This window comes from Talpa europaea, assembly GCF_964194135.1.
Source record: "Talpa europaea genome assembly, chromosome: 9".
Lineage (NCBI taxonomy): Eukaryota > Metazoa > Chordata > Mammalia > Eulipotyphla > Talpidae > Talpa > Talpa europaea.
Window position 1 is genome coordinate 22,671,653 of NC_140076.1, and position 19,127 is coordinate 22,690,779.

At 53.2% G+C, this 19,127-nt stretch overlaps 1 protein-coding gene across 1 annotated transcript in view; it reads right to left on the reverse strand.

Annotated features, from left to right (window-relative positions):
• Positions 1-1,038: 1,038 nt before the first annotated feature.
• EPHA10 (EPH receptor A10) overlaps positions 1,039-19,127 on the reverse strand; it is a gene marked incomplete at both ends in the record, with an annotated part of 31,851 nt that continues 13,762 nt past the window's right edge. Inside the window, 12 exons of the mRNA XM_084243903.1 lie at positions 1,039-1,153; positions 1,284-1,439; positions 2,051-2,244; positions 2,458-2,607; positions 2,877-3,080; positions 3,296-3,357; positions 3,757-3,942; positions 4,849-4,974; positions 5,122-5,183; positions 8,301-8,409; positions 12,014-12,185; positions 14,683-14,816. Coding sequence (XP_084100029.1) covers positions 1,039-1,153; positions 1,284-1,439; positions 2,051-2,244; positions 2,458-2,607; positions 2,877-3,080; positions 3,296-3,357; positions 3,757-3,942; positions 4,849-4,974; positions 5,122-5,183; positions 8,301-8,409; positions 12,014-12,185; positions 14,683-14,816 — 1,670 coding nt within the window. The remainder of the gene's footprint in view (positions 1,154-1,283; positions 1,440-2,050; positions 2,245-2,457; positions 2,608-2,876; positions 3,081-3,295; positions 3,358-3,756; positions 3,943-4,848; positions 4,975-5,121; positions 5,184-8,300; positions 8,410-12,013; positions 12,186-14,682; positions 14,817-19,127) is intronic.

A 19,127-nucleotide genomic window follows, 5' to 3' on the forward strand; every position in this document is an offset into this window, starting at 1 on the left:
CCTCAGGGATGAGTGTTGGTGTTACAGGGCAGGACCAGACTCTCCAGAGCCAACCTCATCCCTGGACTGGGGCCTGGGCAGCCTGGGCTGCAGCCCCAGCTCTAATGCCAACAACCCCTGGGCCTAGGCCTCTCCCACGGCACAGCAAGGGCTGGACCAGCTTGCTGGAGAGAGAAGACCCATCCAGAGAGCTTCTTCTTCACCATGCCCCATGGCTGGGCAGTGAAGTTCTTGGGGCCCTGGGGGAAAACTGGGCTTCTGGTCTGGAAGAGTGCAGCCACCATAACCTCATGTGCCAGCCAGGAAGTTTATAAAAGGAATACAAAGGTGAGGTCTGGGGCCTCAGGGGAGCACCAGGACATGGAGCAGTCCAGCCAGGATCCTCACCCTCACCTGAACTGTCAATCCAAGGGCAGAGGAAGCAGAAATCAGCTCCTGAGTCTAGGGCCCTTGGGGTCCAGCCCCGACCTCAGCACCACCTTTGCTGCCTAGAACTTGGGACCAATGTCCAGACAGGGCCCAACCCTGCATAGGGAGCCAAGGATCCTGCCCCTCGGGGGCCCAGCAGGACAGCTGTGGTCGCTACCAGGTTGAACTGGAGCCAGCAGGGACCCATGTTGCCTGCTGGCCAGTGGGTCTATGGGAAAATCAGGCACCCACTGGAGTAGGCCCCATACCACAGTGGGTGTGGAAGACAGAAGAGCATGAACTGGGTGACTTAAAGCTACACCTTCTTTCCCCGCCCAGACCCTGACTCAGAGGACCCTGCATTTCCTCTGGCTGTTATCTCAGGGAACCTCCCCTGGGATTCGAACCTTTTTTCCAGGGGGGCTGTGCCAGCCAAGGTGTTCAGACTGGGCAAAATGGGAGTGGTAGGCAATGAAATGGGGGGTTACTGTGGCCCCAAACAAGCTCTGGGCCCAAGTGGAGAACGATGGTGCTCGCCTGCACACGGTGGGGAGTGCAGTGTGCCAGGGTCGTGGGCAGGGCTAGGCCCTGGAGTCCCCCTGGACTTCTGGCCTGGAAGAGTGCAGCCACTCACACCTGAACCCCCTGGCCCTGCAGCTGGAGGACGCGCGTCCGCAGGGTGCTGATCCCGCTGAGGAGGGCCTCCTGATGCTCCGCCGAGGAGATGCCCAGGCTCACCAGGTCCCTGCGGAAAAGGTGGTTCAGACACAGGTGGTTCAACCCCATCTTGTCTGGACTGGAAAGGGCCTGGAATCAGGACCGGCAGGAGCTTGCTCCCCAGGCTGGGGCAGGGTTGCTGGGCACTGCAAACTCACTGAGCAGTCATGGCAGCCACAGCCTCCAGGCTCCCGTAGCCAGCCGCGGCGAAGCTGTCCTTGTAGCGGCACAGGTCCAGGGCCTCCAGCCATGCGCCCACAGAGCCAAAGGAGGGGAAGGTAGAGAAGGCACGGTCCGCCAGTGGGGTGGGAGGCCTGGGGTCAGAGGAGCTGTGCTCAACCCACAGCATGGATCTGCTGCCCAGACCTGGTCACTCTCCTGAGGAGAGGCCAGTGGCAAGAGGACAGGGAAGCGGAGGGCGACAGAGCCCCAGCGCTGACCTGGCTCACTCAGGAGGCTAGGCCTTCTCAGAACTGGTGAGGGTTTCAACAGAGGCAGATGGAAAGTGGATGGCATCTGAGCCAGGGAAAGGACTGGGAGCATCTGGAACAGGATGGTTTGGGAGGGCACCCACATTCGGGGCAGCTAATAATTTTACTTATTTTGTTGAATGAGTTCTTACCGCATACATTATTTATCCAGTCAGTGGTCACAGTACCTGGCACATGTGAGGCAAAGTCCAGGACAAGTGAAAAGTAACTAAAATGGATGAAAGGCTACAAGTGCTTGTGGCAGGTGGGAGTATGAGATTCACCTGGGACAACTGGGTGAGTAGTCATACCTGGACAGGTGTTGTAGGACAGGTGGGGGAGTCCTAGTTGGGACACAAGGGGAGGCATTCATGGGCAGGTGAGAGGTTGGCCATATCTGGTATGGTTGGGGATAGATGGGAAGGTACCTGGGACAGGCAAACAATCAGCTGTACCTGGGACAGGTGGTCGTGGCACACTTCGGGGGTTCTGGGTCCTGCATCATCTTGCTCAGGATGCTGTGGATCTGGGAGAACCTGGGCCGCTCACCTGGATCCTTCTGCCAGCAGTCAAGCATCAGCCGGTGCAGCAGGGAGGGGCAGTTCCTGGGGGGCGGCAGCCGGAAGCCATCCTCCACGGCCTTGATCACCTGGACCGTGGGGGTGGGGGGAGCAGACAGGTGGCTGTAGGTTACACTCAAACACACATCCCGTCCCAAAGAAGACTTAGGTGATAGCCAGGTAGGACCAGAAGCAAGTAAAGAATAAAGAGGGGCCTGAGGCAAGGAGGTCAGGGGTCAGAAAGCTGGGGTCAGAGGGCAAAAGGATCACAATGCAAGGAACTAGAGCCACAGGTCACTCACATCTTGGCCAGACATGTCCCAGTAGGGCCTCTCCCCAAAGGCCATCACCTCCCACATGACGACACCGAAGCTCCACACATCACTGGCAGAGCTGAAGTGGCCAAACTGAAGCGTCTCAGGGGCAGCCCACAGTGCCGGGCTCCGGCCACTCTGAGGGCAGGCAAGAAGGTCAGAAGCAGGAAGGAACTGAATCACATCTGGGGCTTCTCTCCACAAGAACCCAGCCCCAGCTCCACCAGCATCCTCCTGGATGCACATCTGGAGAAGGCATGCAAGCAGGCCACAGGCAATGCCCTCACTGGCATTTATTCAGGACCCACTGGGAGGAGGGGCAGGGCTAGGGAAATGACCCTGCCACAGCAGGGTTTAATGGGCAAGAGAGGAGCAGGCGGGCTTGCCCAGGGGAAGGGAACCCTCACCATCGTGGTGTAGACAGCTTCTGCTCGGTCCCGGGGTCCCCGTCCAAAGCCAGAGATTTTGCACACGAGGTCGCTGCTAACTAGGACTCGGCGGGCCGCCAGGCCGCGGTGCACGTAGCCCATCTCTGACAGGTACTTCATAGCTGATGCCAGCCCTGGCAGCAGCCCCATCAGCTGCCCTGCCACCAGCTGACCCTCGTGCCGCTGTGGGCGAGACCAAGGCCAGGGCTGCACACTCAGAACACCTGGTGCTGTGACACCAGGGAAGTCACTGGCCCTCTCTGGGCATCAGTTTGTCCTGTGAGCCACCAGGGCGCAGTGCTTTAGAGAATGAGGCCAATTCCAAGCCCCACCAAAGACAAAAGACAAGGACCAAGAATAACAGAGTCATCAACTGCCCCAAGGCCCAGGCCACTCACCCTAAGAAAGCCATCCAGGGCGCCAAGGCTCATGTATTCGGTGACAATCATCAAGTTGCTTCCTTTGCTCAGGGAGGAAACATGGACATTAAGTTGCCTGCAGCCCTTGGGCTCCCCCCTACCTGGGTCCCAGGCCCAGTAAAGCTCCCCTAATCTTGCCACCCTCAAGCTCGGGCCACTATGCCGAAACACAAAAGAGGTGGCATCTGTAGGGGGACAAGGGCAAGGTAAGGAGCTGCAACAAGTGTGCTAAGATCACCCAAGGTCCACCAGAGAGTCACCACAAGTCAGAAAGTTCATGTTAAAATCAGTGGGTCACTCTGAGTTGGTGAAAGAAAGTTGAGGCGTCCTTTCCATGTGTGACAGCTGAGGGGCCCCTCTCACAGCTGAGTGAAGTGCCTGGGGACACAGGAGCAGCCTCCCATCCCCCCCACCCCCACTTGTGGTGTGCTGGGCCCTACCTCGGGTGACGACACCCTCCAGTCGCAGGACATGGCTATGGTCAAACTGGCCCAGAGTGAGGGCCTCGGCCAGGAAGCTGAGCCTCTGGGCATCTGAGCAGCCCTCCCTCAGAGTGTGCACGGCCACCAGGAGCTCCTGGCGCCCGGGGAGCTGCAGGCAGCCGCAGCACAGCTCCCCAAAGCGGCCTGTGAAAAAACAGCTGCACTTCAACGCCCTTCCCCCCCACCCCAAGGTACCCATCTGGACAATTGGGCAGGGTGAGCAGAGGGAAAAGAAACTCTGGGCCAGGGGCCTTTTCTGGGCAGGGACTCAGCACGCCTGGCTCAAATCCTGGTAAGGTGAGTTATTAGCAGTGAGATCAAAGCTTCAACTCTCTTTCCCTCTCTTGGCCACAGGTTTCTTCTCTGTGAAATGGGGGGCTGCCCCCCTCCCTGCCCAGTCTGCCTCAGGAGGGTCCAATGCTCCAAAGAGAACATTGCACATTCCCTGGGCTTCAAAGGCTCCTGAAGCCGAGTGTGGCCCAAGAAGACACCTGTTTGCCACACAGCCCCTGCCTGGTGAAAGTGGCTGCCTTCTCTGAGCACAGGGGCCCAGGGCTCAGACAGGAAGAGAGGAAGCCAGCAGAGTTACTGGTAGAGAATGAGTGCGCTGAACTCCAAGTTGTGGCTGAGTACTGTCCAGTCCCCACAGCCGTTCCACCTGAGGTGGATATAGTGTCCGTGTACAGAGAAACTGAGGCTCACAGGCTCACAGCTGGTCAGTGGTAGAGCCAGGACTAGGACCAGGCATGTGTGGGCGCCACGCTTAGGCCCAGGGACTAAAGTGCCATGGCGTCTGAGAGGCCAGCTCTGAAAGGGCCTGCCTGGAGCCATCTCTGTGACCATGGGGGCAGGGAAAGGGCAGGAAGGCAGGGTGGGATGGCTCTGCCATCCCCTCCCCTGGCACCTGGTGGGTGGAAGTCAGGCTCCTGTGCAGGTGGAGCTTCCTGGGCGGGGAGGAAGGGGGTGTGGGTGGGACGTCCAGGTGTGGGGGCGGGGCTTGGGAGGAGGCGGGGCTTCCCGTGGACCAGGCTCCAGGAGGCTGCGGCTTACCTGCTCCAAGGCTCTTCTCTAGCGTGATGCTTTTTGCATCCAGCTCCTTGGCAAACAGATGGAGAGCCTGCAGAGGGTCTCCACAGCTCTGGGGGTCCAAGAATGTGCGACGCGTGGGGACTTTGACTGGGAAGGCAGAGAGAGAAGGAGGTGGGCCTGAGGAAAGGGGCCTTCGTGGCAGGAGGAGTGGGTTATACACTAGCAGCAGGAAGAGGGCTGAGAAGTGAGGCTCTTGCCCACCCCCCCACCCAAGCCCCCGCCCAGACAACTCACAGTGGAAATACAGCTCCTCCTCATCATGGGCATCCCGACCTCCTTTGCCGTAGCTGCAGGGCCTACAGATGTGCAGAGTCGTTCTTTAAGCCCCGCTGCCCAGTCCTTTCCATCTCTCCAGCACCCAAGGAGGCACCTCTTAGGCCTTCCAAAAGGAACTGTACCCCAGGGGAGGGATCTTCTTGCCTGTGGGTTTGAAAGCTGCTCCCCACAGCACACATACAACCCTAGCCCCAGACCTAATCCCGCAACTCCAGAGGCACCTGACTCTCAGCCCAAGCTGCCCCGCCCCCTACAGGGGAATGCAACAGGTGACCTCACACTCCGGACAGCTTCCGGCCCAACCATTGAGAATGAACTAACTACAGACCACTCACGGGTGCAAGCAAAGGAGAAGGGTGCACATGTGGGAATGTGGGAACACATAACAGATGAACCCGACTAGTCCGGGCCCTCAACCGGGGCTACCTGAGCTAGAGCCACCACGGACCAAGGGACCACATCAAAGTCAACAAAGCCGTAGACCGGGGAGGCCAAAGTGATTGCTGCTGCCGTGCCCATGGGAGACAGCGGTGGCGCATGCAATGGGGTGGCCATGGACACAGCAGAAAGTGACAGGACCAGTGACATTTAGGTTCCAGGGCCACGGGGCTTGCAGATTGCTGGAAGGAAGAAGGGAGAGGCAGGAATGACTCGCAGGGCTGGGGCTTGCCCAACAGAGCCCAACATAGGGTGGTGTGATCCACTGAGATGGGGAGAGGGGAGCTCATGTCTGGACATCTTAGTCCTCCCCAAAGAAGGAACTGTGCCCCAGGGGTGTGGACAGGCTGGCGGGGGAGGGGCGCCAGGCACGAGATACTACACGTGTGTCTGGAAGTTAGAAGAGAGGTCTGCTCTGAGAATACACATGTGGAGACCTAAGCATGGGGTCTGAGAAGCAGGACTAGGAACAAGCCTGAGGGCCCCCAACATTGAGACACTGGGTAGAGGAGAAGGAAGCCACATAGGAGCTGGCGCAAGAAGCACCAGGGAAGCCGAAGGGAAATGAGAGGGACATCAGCAGCAGTGATGTCACAGAAGCCCAGGGGGGAAGGAGCAGGGGAGCGAGGTACAAGGGGGGGGGGGCAGGAAGAGGGATTAAGGACGCTGGAGGGCTGTTCAGTTGGCTAGGAATGGGGCAGGGGAAAGGGCTGTCAGACAGGATGAAGTGGTCACAGGCTAACAACTTGGGCTTCGGAATCTGTTGGCACAGACTGGCTTCCTACCTTCTCCACCCAGCAGCGGTGGGGCCCAGTAGCCTGGTTTTCTCTTTAATAAGATTGGGATAAACACAGGCCCACCCGACAGCACTGTTGCCAAGAACTCCATAAAGCTATTATGTGGGGCTAGCTATTATGTGGGGGTGAGGGACTATTTTAAATAGTAATGGTCCCTGAGATGCTAGCAAGGAATTGGGGCACGGGTCACAGGAGAAGTCTGCTCCTGGCTAGGCAAGCACCTCCTTGAGACCAGAAGGTGGGCAGGGGTGGTGCGGCGGGGCTCAGGATGAAGCTGTGGAGCAGGTGCCAGACATGGCTGAGGGAGTAAGCTGCAAGGACAGGGGTTCTGCAGGGCAAGAGTATCTGGGGTGGTGGTGGGTCCTTCTGAGGACATGGGAGAGCACTTTGGGAATGAGGAAGTCAAAGAACCGAGAGACCAGGGAGTATCATCCAAGGAGTGGCGACTGAAGTCACCCAGCATGATGACAGGATATCCAGGAAGCAGGGGACCATCCAGAAGGAGAGGTGAGGAGAAAGGAGAGGGCAAGTCTGGGTGGACAGAGGAGTGGCAGAGGGCGCATGCTTAGGAAACTAGAAGCATCCACTGAATGACACCTTCTAGTGAGAAGTGGGGTACTCCAGGAAGGACTGGGGGAAGCTGGATACCATGTTGGGCAGGTGCTGCAGGGACTCGTTGAGGTGGGGACAGTGTGAGGCCTGTTCCTAGACTTTAGAGTCTATCCAGCCAGGCCCATGGGCGCCAGAGGGGCTGACTGTCCCCAGTTCCATGCAATTTGATTTTGCAGGCTTTGCAGTGCCTGCCTAGTGCACTTGTCTCAGGCACTCCTGAGCAGTGGCTCTTGTCCTCCAAAGTCTGCCCAGGGGGATGTTCCTTGCTTACCCCTCTCTTCTATAGTCCTCTGCCTCCAGGAGCCCCGAAGCTCACAGCTAAGAAAAGATGCTCTCAGCTCCTGTCCATGGCTGAGTCCCACATATGAACTCTGAAGCTCGTGAGGAAGTTATTGCTACGCTTGTCCTGCCTTCCTACCTCCTCTGGTACAGGCAGAGTTGCCTCCTGGACCCTCAGGATAAGGTCCTCTCCTCCCCAGTCAATTTTAGTGCCTTGTTCAAGGTCAAGCAAGCAGTCAGTGCCAAATGAATGCCCACTGTCCCTCCAATCCACGGGCAGTTCCAGGATGCTGACACATCGCTGGCAGGTGACTCCCTGGCTGGCCCCACGTGCACACTTCCCAATCCCTGAGGCCTGCTGCCCTCAGCCCCTGCCTGGTTGTACCCACCCACTGGGTGCCTCTGCATGCAGCTGAGTGTGGCTCCGGGAGAAGGGGAAATGCATACTATGAGGCTTCCGCTGCATGGCCCTGGACTGCCATGTCTCTGAGCCAGACTCAAGCTCTGCATCTTTCCCCTCCTCCCACCCCCTTGCTCTGCCTACTCTCCTGCAAGCTTCTTCCAGCTGGGAGGTGGGGGATTCCAGCTTACTAGTTTGCCTCCCTGTCCTCCCCCCTCCCACACACATACACCAACAATTTCTGCCTTTCTTCTCTTTGCCTGTGTTCTAGGGCCTCCAGATCCCCTGGGGGCAGGGGCTTGGGCCTCTGAGCGCCTCGGGAGAATCCTAATCACACTGGAACAGCCAGAGCTTGATTCCATCCTTAGTGATGCCTTCTGACATTTAATGAGTTAAGGAGCTAAATCCCCTTCATCCCAGAGTGGCTGAGCTAGCTGCAGTGTTGGCTGCAGCAGGAGCAGCGAGTGGGGGAGGGGCTGGGGCTAGAGTAGCCGAGCCTGTGTCTACCCAGCTGTGCTTGCACGCGCAAATCTGCTCGTGGGCATATGCAGGTCCAGAGAGAGGCGCCTGTAAGCACAGCAGGGGTCAGTCAGGCTGGGACAGCCACCTACCTCCTCCAAATGGCCAGCACGCTCATCACGGAGCCCAGGACGAGGAGGGCTGAGATGGTCACCACGGTGACAACCACTGCAGGGCTCTGGTCTCTGGACCCTGAGGCAGCTGGGAGGAAAACCATGAGGTTGAGGCAAGTGGAGGACCAGGCTTGTGGGTAAGCGCTAAGACAGGCTCCTGTCCTCACCCCACAGCACGATTCCTACAGCCCCTCTGCACTAGCCCTGCCTCCCATCAGCAGAGGGACCAAGGCGACCCCCCAACCACAGTAACACCTGCAGTCTCCTCCTCTGGAAGGCCAGGACACCTCCACTGCAGCCCAGTCTGATGAGCAGGGGTCCAGACCGACGGACCTCAGCCTCCCTTTGTGCCTTTGAGATATACAACGACAGACAGAAGGTAGCTCTGGGGCTCCAGTCCTGACCAATTAACAGTAAGAACTAATATTTAATGCACTTCTACTCCATTCAAGACACTCTGCCTTAACTAAATGATTCTGTTTCACCCTCATGGCAAACCAGTGAGCTGTTATTATCTCCAATTTTGTAAATGAAGAAACTGATGTTAAGAAAAAATGTATAATTAGCCCAAAGTTGCACAGCTAATAGAGCATGAACCCAAGATTTGAACCTGCTTCCAATAGCCTTGCCTTGAATCATTTCCTCAAGGAAGGGTCCTAGAGGACCCCAGGATCTCAGCTCTATCCATCCACTCACCCATGCATCTACCCACCCATCCAACCATCCATCCACCCACTCATCCATCCACCCACCCGTCCACCCACCCACGCATTTATCCACTCATCCACCCACCCATCCATCCACCCACCCACCCATCCATACATCCATCCATCCATCCACCCATCCATACTTCCAACATATGTGCCAGGCTGATGTTAGTACTGGGAGACAGTGATGAATGAGCCAGAATTCCTGCCCTGGAGGAGTGTGCAAACTGTTGGGGGAGATGGAAACAAAAATCTTAACTCTAGAATGAAAAAAGAAATAGAGAAATGAGCAGAGCTCAGCACAAGCACAATCACTTCTTTGTAAAGCCAAGGAGGAAGGTGTCTCAGAAGAGGTGTCACTGCCATGGACTTAGAAGACAGAAGGGCTGGTGGTGGTGGTGCTAAGAAGCACGTGCCAGGCCTAGAAAACAGCAAGCCATCCCCGTGGCCAGAAAACTGTGGGAGAGGAGAGGCAAGAGAGGAGCTGCTGGAGGGCAGAGAAACTGGAGAAGCCAGAACGTAGGGGTCTAGGTGGTAACCATCCTGGCTAGGACAACAGTGTGATGGGGGTCCTGGTGGGAAAGAGCCAGAGAGCAGGGGATTGGGTGCCTGCCTGAGGGAAAGGAACGAGGGTGCCTGCTGGGTTGGGAGAGGGATGGGAGGGGGTGCCTTGGAGAGGGGACGTTTGGTGTAACTCTGGAGAACGGGGGAAATGCCGAGCAGGCTGAACTGAGATTAGAGAAAAACACTCCTCCGCAGGCAAGCCCCAGGGTGGGGCAGAGGAGGCCAGCCCAGTTCTGGGGACTAGAGAGGTGGGTATTGCACCGTGTCTTGGGAGTGAGGGCAGCAGCGCTGGTGAGTATGGAAGAGGAGAGGCAAGGAGAAGCCAGAGGCCCAGAGGGACTGGAGGGGCCGCCAGAGGCTCTGTGGTGGCCAGGTAGAGATGGATGTGGGGTCAGCAGGTGGAGAGCCTGGGAGGTGCTGTAGGGTCAAGAGAGTTGTTAGTAGGATGTCACAGAGTGAGTGAGGAGGTTAGGTAAGAACAATAAGGCTAAAGGCCAGCAAGGCCAAGGTCAAAGGGGGAATTTCAGAGCCCACGTTTCCAGAGGTGAGGAACAGGGTGTCCAGGGTGTGGCTGGTGGCGGGAGCAGGTGGGGTGGTCAAAGGCTGTTTGAAAGCAAGTGTCCTAGTGGACATGGAAGTGGAGGATGGCGATTGGGCAGTCGTGGCAGGCAGCGCCTACATGGACCTCCTGGACTCCCCACATCCTGGCAGCAATTCCCTGGAGTCAGGCCAGACATGGCCACTACTGTCTAATGAACACAGTATGACCAAAGTGATGAGATGCCACTTCCAAAGAAGGTGACTAGAGTCTGCGGCTTTGGTCTTGAGTGCCCACCTGCTCTCTCTCACTGAGTGAAACAGCATCTAGCAGCCTAGGAAAAAGCCCATAAGGAACTGTGCCTCCAGCAGTCTCCCCGGGGACACATGCCTGCAGCCACGTGAGAGACCCTGCGTCAAGTGATTCCTCGCTAAGCTGCCCCCATATCCCCAACCCACAGAGACTGTGACATAAGGCATGCTTGGTGTTTTCCATTGCTAAGTTTGGGGGCCATCTATCAATAGCAACAGACACTTAATACTATGGGGAAGCCCAATTCTTCATCATGATCCCAACTTGGGGGGGTTACCGTGCCCTGGAAAAGGTGCTCTGCAGAATAGGAGGCCCATTCCCCCACAGCCAGGGCCACAGTGAAGGAGGCCGGGGAGCTGAGCGGTGGCCACTGAGAAGCATGAATGGACCAGCAGCCCTTCTCCACCAGCAACCCCTGTTCCTGCCCCAGACCACCCCCCCACCCCAACTACAGTCACACCCATAGGCCTTTGTTCAGATGACTTCCTGTACCCAAAATGCCTCCCCTGCCCACCTCTACACATTTCAGCAGTCCCCAGCCTTCAAGACAGAGCTCTAATCTCCTCTTGCCAGCACCTGGCCGAGCTCTGGCACAGACAGGCATTCAAGCAAGAAGTGCTGTCTTCCTTCCCAGAACTCAAACCCCCTCAACATTTTATCTTCACGTCCCTTTGGGCTCAGAGCTCTTCCTATCTTGGATTAAACTCATGTAGCAGGTTGGAAAGAATTATTATCTTGACAGCTGGTGCCAGAATGCCTCTTAGGGGGAACTGCCTTTGTCCAGGAAAATACTTTCATGAGCTGCTTGGGGTAGAGAGAGGTGAGATCCTGAGGGCTGGGCTCGCAGCAGGCAAAACAACAAAAGGGAGAGCGAACTGCTATGCAGGCAGCATGGAAGGGGCTTGGGGGTGGGTGGGGAGAAGAGGGACCAGGGGCGGGAAGGGAAGGCAGGAGAGGGAGCACAACGCGGCGGAGACCGGGGCATCTCATGTTCAGGTGTGGCTGTGCTTCACTGAGAAATGAGTCACATACCACACAATTCGCCCCCGAACACATACAGTTCTCATTTTGTTTTTGGGGGTTTTTTTTGTTTTTTTTTTTTTTTTCTGTAATTCAACCCCCTTCGTGTCCCCCAGCCTCAGTGGAGCGGGCTTCTTGCTCTAAGGCCTACTGGGAATGGGGCTGGCGGCCCATCCTTGGGTCTGTATCATGGCAGCAGAAAGCAACAAGACTAGCGGTAGGAGGCAGAAAGGACCACGAGACCAAAACTCCTACCAAGAAAATGGCAGGAACCGGGGAGCCGGCAGGGCTCCTGGCATGGGCCCTCAGAGGCGGGGAGCCCCAGCTGCTCCCATGCTGTGAGCTCCTCCAGGACAGGCACCCAGTCTAATTCATGTCAGCGAACAGGCATTGGTGGGCAGACTCCAAGTGCACTCATTAATTAGAGTGTAACTGCTTTGCAGGCTCCCTTGATTGTACAGATAAGCCCCTACCCACCCGCCTGTCTCTGCCCCAGTGCCTTCCTGGGGTCTCTTTGTCCAGGCCCCTCTGCACTTGCACACATCACTTACCCTCCCCTGGCGTCTGCACCTCAATGCTGGGGTTGAAGCTCTGTGTCTCCCAGGAGGGCCCCGGGGAGGCCGCCCGGATGTGAAAGACATAGCGTGTGGCCGGCTTCAGGTTGGTGACCGTGACCGCAGGAGCCCCTGTCTTCACTGTGGAATATGTCTGCTCACTCTGACCCTGGGGAGGGACCAAGAAGTGAGGCCCAGACTCATGTTCCTGGGAGACTGGGGGCAAGGGGAGGGCATGGATCAGGGAAGGTGGGGGAAAAGGCCCTCAGGGACTCTTGAGCTGGGTGGAAGAACCTGGCTCCAGTCGTCCTGGCGGGTTTCACAGACCTCTCCACCACAAGTTCCCACCCACACTCACTGAGAACAGCCCCACCTCTGACTATGAGAAACCTTAGAGAAGGTGCTAGATCCCTCTTCTTGGGAATAATAGGACAGTGGACCTCAGGGTCTGGTGGAGTAGTATGGGGGCTGGGCCTGACCCTCAGAGGGAGAGTGAGAAAGAGCCCTGACACCTGCTGGCCCTGGCTGCTTGCCAGTATTTCCTTTCCCTGCTCACCTGCTGTTCATAGCTGCCCTGGGGGGCATGAGTACAGGTTTTATCATTATCTTTTGTCTTGCTTTCCAGATAAGGAGTGGGGCCAGAGACAGAGAGGCTCACAGAGCCCCGGGAGTGGAACGGTGAGCCAGCCCCAGTGAGGCTGCTCACTGCCGCCACCTGGGCTCTGAGGAGGCTGCCTTCCTGCAGTGCTCACAGCAGTGTTCCCAAGGAAAGGTCAGAGTGACACCTGAATTCCTCCAGGTCTAGTGCTTCGTGCTCCACAGCATGCTACCCTAACGCGTCTGATAATGGTGTGTACTGGAGCTGCTCCCAACATTTCCGCTCTGCCCACATCCCCTTATTTGAGGCCCTGCCAAGCTCACAACCCCCAGAAGGTCACTTCCCTGATATCCTGTGGTCCCAGATCTATGGCCATAATATACAGGGACTGGGCAGACTCTGACCCACATGGGGCCAATCAGAACTCCCCTTCCAGGAGCTTCAACAACCCCCTGAAAGATGGGAAGGCAATAGCTTCAGTACCTGGGGAAGGGGGTTTGGGGGGAAGGGAAGAAGCAGCACTGGCAACCTCGGCAGCTTGAACAGTGCAGAGCAGGCTGGACTGGTGGGCAGAGATGGGGCGAGAAGGAACACTGCAGCCTTGGCGATGCTGCCCATTGGTTCTGTGAGATGCTCCAAAGAATCTTTTAAATACAGCCCCTTCTTTATACTAGCTTTTTTCCTCCAGGGCTTTGGTTCCCAGGAAATGTACTCCCTAAGGCCTGGGAGCATTCACTGGGCTCAGCTTTGGGATTGTCTATGCTCTGAACCCCAAGTCTCAGTTCTGCGAGCCCCTTCTAAGCAACTACTGCATGCTGAGCCCCTTCCCAGGCCCTTCACTGCTGCCTCCCAAACATCAGGGTTCCTCAGAGCTCTGTCTTGCCACTCTTCTCGCCTGCATTCTCTTCCTACTTCACTTTGTGGGGCCCCCTGGCTTTAGCTGCCATCTGTGCAGAAAACCCCCAACTCTCACTCTCCAGTTCAAGCCCCTCCTTTGGGTTTCAAACCTTCAGGTCCACCTGGATGTCCTAAGACCCCCTGGATGCTACATGAGCAAAACCAAGCTACCATCTCACCCCAAACCTGCTCTCTTCCTCAGTGGCTCCACCTCAGCCCATAGCACCCAGGTCACGCACCCACCATTGACTCAGGAGAGCCTCTTTCTTCCTGTCGAACCACCCCCTCCCCCAATGCACAGCTCTCAACAGACCTGCAGAATTCAAAGGCCACTGTCGGATTCCCCAAAGAAATCCCTCAAGTCCCTGAGGGGTGGGTGAAGTCTGAAATGTGGGGTGCTGAAGCTGAAGGCAAGTTTTGCTTTAATGAATAAAATTTGCTCCAAGGTGAGAAACAGTCGCTTACATATCAGATTTAAAGATAATACATTTACGGAGAAAAGAGACTGGGCTAGAATGCCACTTGTCAAATTAGGGTTGATCTGCTGCCAGAGATTGAAGGCAGCAAAACCCAGCAAAAGTATCCTGTGGGAATCACTCTGGTATATGGAGTTTACAATAAGGAGCACTGTATATTTCAAATTAATACATGTAGGTAATATATCCCAAATCCTGTATATAAAAGTAAAATTGTAGCAATAATTCATACTGTCATTGTTCTGGAGAGCTGTTTGTCAAACACCTGCCAGCACACCTGAGCCCCAGCATACCTCCTGACCTAGCGAGGTGCTCCCATGGTTGTGCCATTTCTTAGCAAAATTCGAAACACGATACTCCTGCATTCCTTTTCCTAAAATGGGTTTTGCAAATTGTATGTATGGATTCGGCCACACAAAATCTGAATCAGCCCCCCCCCGAGAAAGCTCTCTGCCAACTGCAAACACTAGGTAAAAGTGGTCAAAATGGAGACGATTGGTGGTGCCTGGAGACCAGGGGGAGAGAGGAAGAGGAGGCGGTCCCAGGTATGGAGGGGACAGGAAGAAGGCCTCGAGCCCGGGAGGCCCCTCAGGAGGCTGGAAAACACGTTAGAAGAACTTTAGCTGGGAGTACAAAGAGGAGGAAGCCTGAGCAGAGAGAAGGCAGTTCCAGGTTCCTCCCCCAGCCTCACTCACCTTCTCATAGTAGCGGATCTCATACTCCGTGCTGTTGGCCCCTGGGACTCCAGCAGAGATGGGCTCCCTCCACGACAGGGACACACTCTGGGGCTCCACGCGGTCCCTGCGGATCTCATCCTCCTCCCAGGGCCCTGACAGTAAGTAATGTGGTATTTTGGGCTCAGATCTAGCACTGGGGCAGGGCCAGAGGGTAGCGGGGCTGGACAGGGCCAGGGCCAGAGGGTAGTGGGGCAGGACAGGGACAGGTCAGGGGAGCTAGGGAAGCCTGGGGGCATGGCCAAAGGGATTGTGGGGCCCGGCAGTTCAGTTCCTGAGGAGTGGAGCCTGAGGGTTCAGTCTGTGACACCAGAGAGAAGGAGGCCTCTCACACCCCACAGCTCTGCACATCACTGGCTGGGAGAGGGGAAGGCAGGGAGAAGCACCAGACCTCACGGTGTTGCCCACATCCTACACTCTAACTTCCCTCATCATGGTTGGTTCTAATGCCCCAGGCTCTTTCTATACTTTCTGTGATTTGGAGACATTAGACATCATAAGAGGCAGGAAGTCACCTACTTAACTATGTCAATGGTCCAGTCAAGAAGTAAAATACCCAACAAATTAGAAATAGAAGGAAACTACCTCAATACAGGCCATATTTGAAAAGATCACAGCTAACTTCTTATTCAAGATTGAAAGAAAGAACATTTCCTGCTAAGATCGGGAACAAGACAAGGATGTCCAAGAAAAAAGAAGCAAAAGGCATTCAGAATGAAAAGAAAAAAGTAAAATTATCTCTGTCCACAGATGACATTATCTTTTATGGAGAAAACCCAAAAGATTACACAAACACATACACACACACATACACACACACACAAACACTGTTAGAACTAATAAATGAAAACAGCAAGGTTGCAGAATATAAAATCAACAAACAAAAATGCATTGTTTCTATACATGAATAAACAATTCAAAAAGGACATTTAGAAAGCAACCCCATTTACAATAGCATCAAAAGCATAAAATGTTAATAATAAATCTAACCCAAAAAGCCAAAGATTTTTACACTAAAAACTACAAAACATTTCTGAAAGAATTTAAAGAGGACATCCTTGTTTACAGAGTGGAAGACAGTATTGTAAAAATGTCCATACTAACCAAAACAAGCTACAAATTCAAAGTAATTTCTATCAAAAATCCCATAGCAGATTTTGCAGAAATTGAAAAAAAAATACTAAAATACATATGGAATCTCAAAGGACCATGAATATTCAAAATGTCTAGAGAAGAAAAATAAAGCTGGAGGTCTCACACTTCCTGGCTTCAAAACACATTATAAAATGGCAGTGATCAAAACAGCATTGTACTGGCGTAAAGACAGGACTGGCATACAGACAAATGGAACAGAATAGAGAACCCAGAAATAACCCCTCATTTATGTGGTCAAATGATCTTCAACAAGGGTATTAAAGCTACACGATGGGGAAAGAATAGTCTCTTCAACAAATGGTATGTGGAAAACTGGAGAGCCACATATGAAAGAATGAAGTTTACCCTTGCCTTATGCCAGCTACAAAAATTAACTCAAAATGGATGATAGATTTAAATTAACTCAAAATGAAATTATAAAACCCTGAGACAAATGGGGAGAAATTTCACAATACTGGATTTGGCAATGATTTCTTGGAAATGATGTAAAAAGCACAAGCAACAAAAACTTAAATGGGACTACATTAAACTGCAACATTTCTGTGTAGCAAAAACAACAGAGTCAAAAGGCAACTATGGAATGGGAGAAAATATTTACTAAGAATACAGCTGATAAGGGGTTCATATGTAGAGTTTCTGAAAAACTCCTACAACTTAACAAAGAAATTCAGAAACACCAGATTTAAAACTGAGCAGAGGACACGAGTCAACATTTCTCCAAAAAGACAGGCAATAGCTGACAAGCATTTGAAAAGATGTTCGAGAGCTCTAATCAGCAGGGGATGCAAGTCAGAGCACAGAGATATCCACTTTCGTATATGAGGAGCTCGGGTGGCCACTACCAAAACTGAATAAACAAAACAAAACAGGAAATAGCAAGCACTGCAAGGATGTGGAGAAGGTGAAACCCTTGTGCTGTTTGTGGGTAGCACGACTGTGCAGCTGCTATGGAAGACAGCATAGAGGTACCCTAAAAATTTAGAAATAGAATTACCATATGACCCAGCAATCCCACTTCTGAGTACACAGCTCCCAAAATTGAAAACAGAATCTTGAAGAGATATTTGCACACCCTGTTCACTGCAGTATTTCACAATAGCCAAGAGATAGAAGCAACCTAAACATCCATCGATGGATAAACGGATAAAGCAAGTGTGATATAAACGAGATATCAGCTCACACCTGGATATCATCAAAAAGACAAGCAATAACCAGTGCTGACAAGTGAAGGAAAAGGAACCCCCATGCATTGTCAGTGAGAATTAAATTGGTGCCGCCACTATGGAAAAATGAGGTTCCTTAAAACCTTAAAAATAGAACTACCATATGATTCAGCAATCCCACTTCTCGATATACATCCAAGGGAAATGAAATCACTCTCTCAGAGAGATGTCTGCACCCTCATGCCCATTGCAGCAGTATTTACAATAACCAAGATATGGAAACAACCTAAGTTTCCATCGATATATAAATGGAAAGAAAAATGTGAGATAGATAAACCATAGGTAGCTAAATAGACATACAGTGGAATACTATTCAGCCTTTTTCAGTAACAAAAACGGAAATCCTCTCATCATAGCCTGAACCTTAAGGACGGTATGACAAGTGAACAAGACAGTCGCGGGGAGAAGACAAACACTGCATGATTCCACTTGTATGGGGAGCTAAAGGTAGCACATGCTTAGAACCAAAAAGAATGGTGGTCGTGCAGGGGCTTGGGGGTTGAGAAAAGGAGTTGCTGTTCCCTGACTTTTACAATATGAAAAGTTCTAAGAGATCTGTTGCAGAATGATGTGCATCTAGCTGACACTACTGTACTGGGCACTTAAAATGGTTTTAAGATGGTAGATTTTATATGTTTTTACCACAATAAAAAATAGGATGTCCAGGTCACAATCCCAAGCAATTAAATCAAATCTCGGTAGGATTAAGAAATTAGTCATATCCTTTCAAGTTTCTCCAAGCTTCCAGCAAGTTTGAGAACCACTAGTGGAGATCATCTTGGATGGACAGTGGCCATAAACAAGCAGGCAAACAAAGGGGGCAATAATCTTCCATTGAGGCAAGGACAAGCAGGTTACAAGATGTGACTTCACTTTAGGTGTGTTGAGTAAAGGGGCTTCCAAGAGGAGTTGCTGGAAAGACAGCTGAATAAGTGGTTCCAGGACTCACAAAAGGTGTCTCAGTGGGAGATGGAAATCCAGTAGCAATGGGGATGGAAACTACCCAGGGAGAATTTATGGAAGAGGAAACCCCATTAGGAAACAAGCTTGGGCCTCCCTGGTGGCACAAGGGGTTAAAACGCAGCACTATGGAGCAATCAATCTCTAGCCAGGGAACAACCCACATGGCACAGCAGACCTTTCCTGTCTCGCCTGCTGCTCCCCTCAGCAGTGTATTTCAGTACATCTGCCTGTTCTGCTCCCCACTTTGTCTCTGGTGGATCCTGTCACCCCTGTATCTCTAGCCTGCACCCCAGCTCTTGTATGCATAAATAAATAAATCTTAAAAAAAAAAAAAGGAAACAAGCCCAAGAAACAAGGACATTTAAGAGGTGGGCAATGGAAAGGGAGTTTGAAAAGGATGAGCCAGAGACATATGAGGAAAAGCAGGAGCAAAAAAGGTCACAGATGCCCAGGGAGGAGAACATTTAAGCTTCCCTCTTGACACTTGCAGTTACCCGCTATTGGCCTACAAGCAAGAACCTTGGTTCCCTTGTGTGTAGAAAGGAAACAATAATGACACCTCTCAGGCATGCTCTGAGAATTTTCTGAAGTCTTGAATATGAAGGGCTTAGTATAGCCCCTGATGCAAAGCAAGCGTGCTCAGTACAAGCCTACCCACGAGGGAGCTAGTGGTCAGCACTTCATGTGCTGAGAAGAGATGGGGCAAAAGGATGATGCAAAGTACCCTCTGGCTCGAACAACATGGAGGCTCCTGGTGACTTAGGGGAACTATGGGTGAGTAGATGGCAGGTGGCAGTGGGTCAAGGAACTGGAGCCCGGACAGTGATAGCTCACTCTTCACAAGGTGCATTTCATCTGGTGTCCATCTAGCAGTCCCCCCTCCACTCTCTCCAAAATTTGAATGAAAACATGAAGATGCGGAAAGAATTGAAAGCCCACAACATCGCCACACACTAGATTTGACAGCTAATTGCCAGAATGGAGGAAGGCAGTGGAATGGCATATTTCCACCTCTGATAAAGCCGGTGGAACTGGATTGAAAAATGCCATTGTCGAAACCCCCAG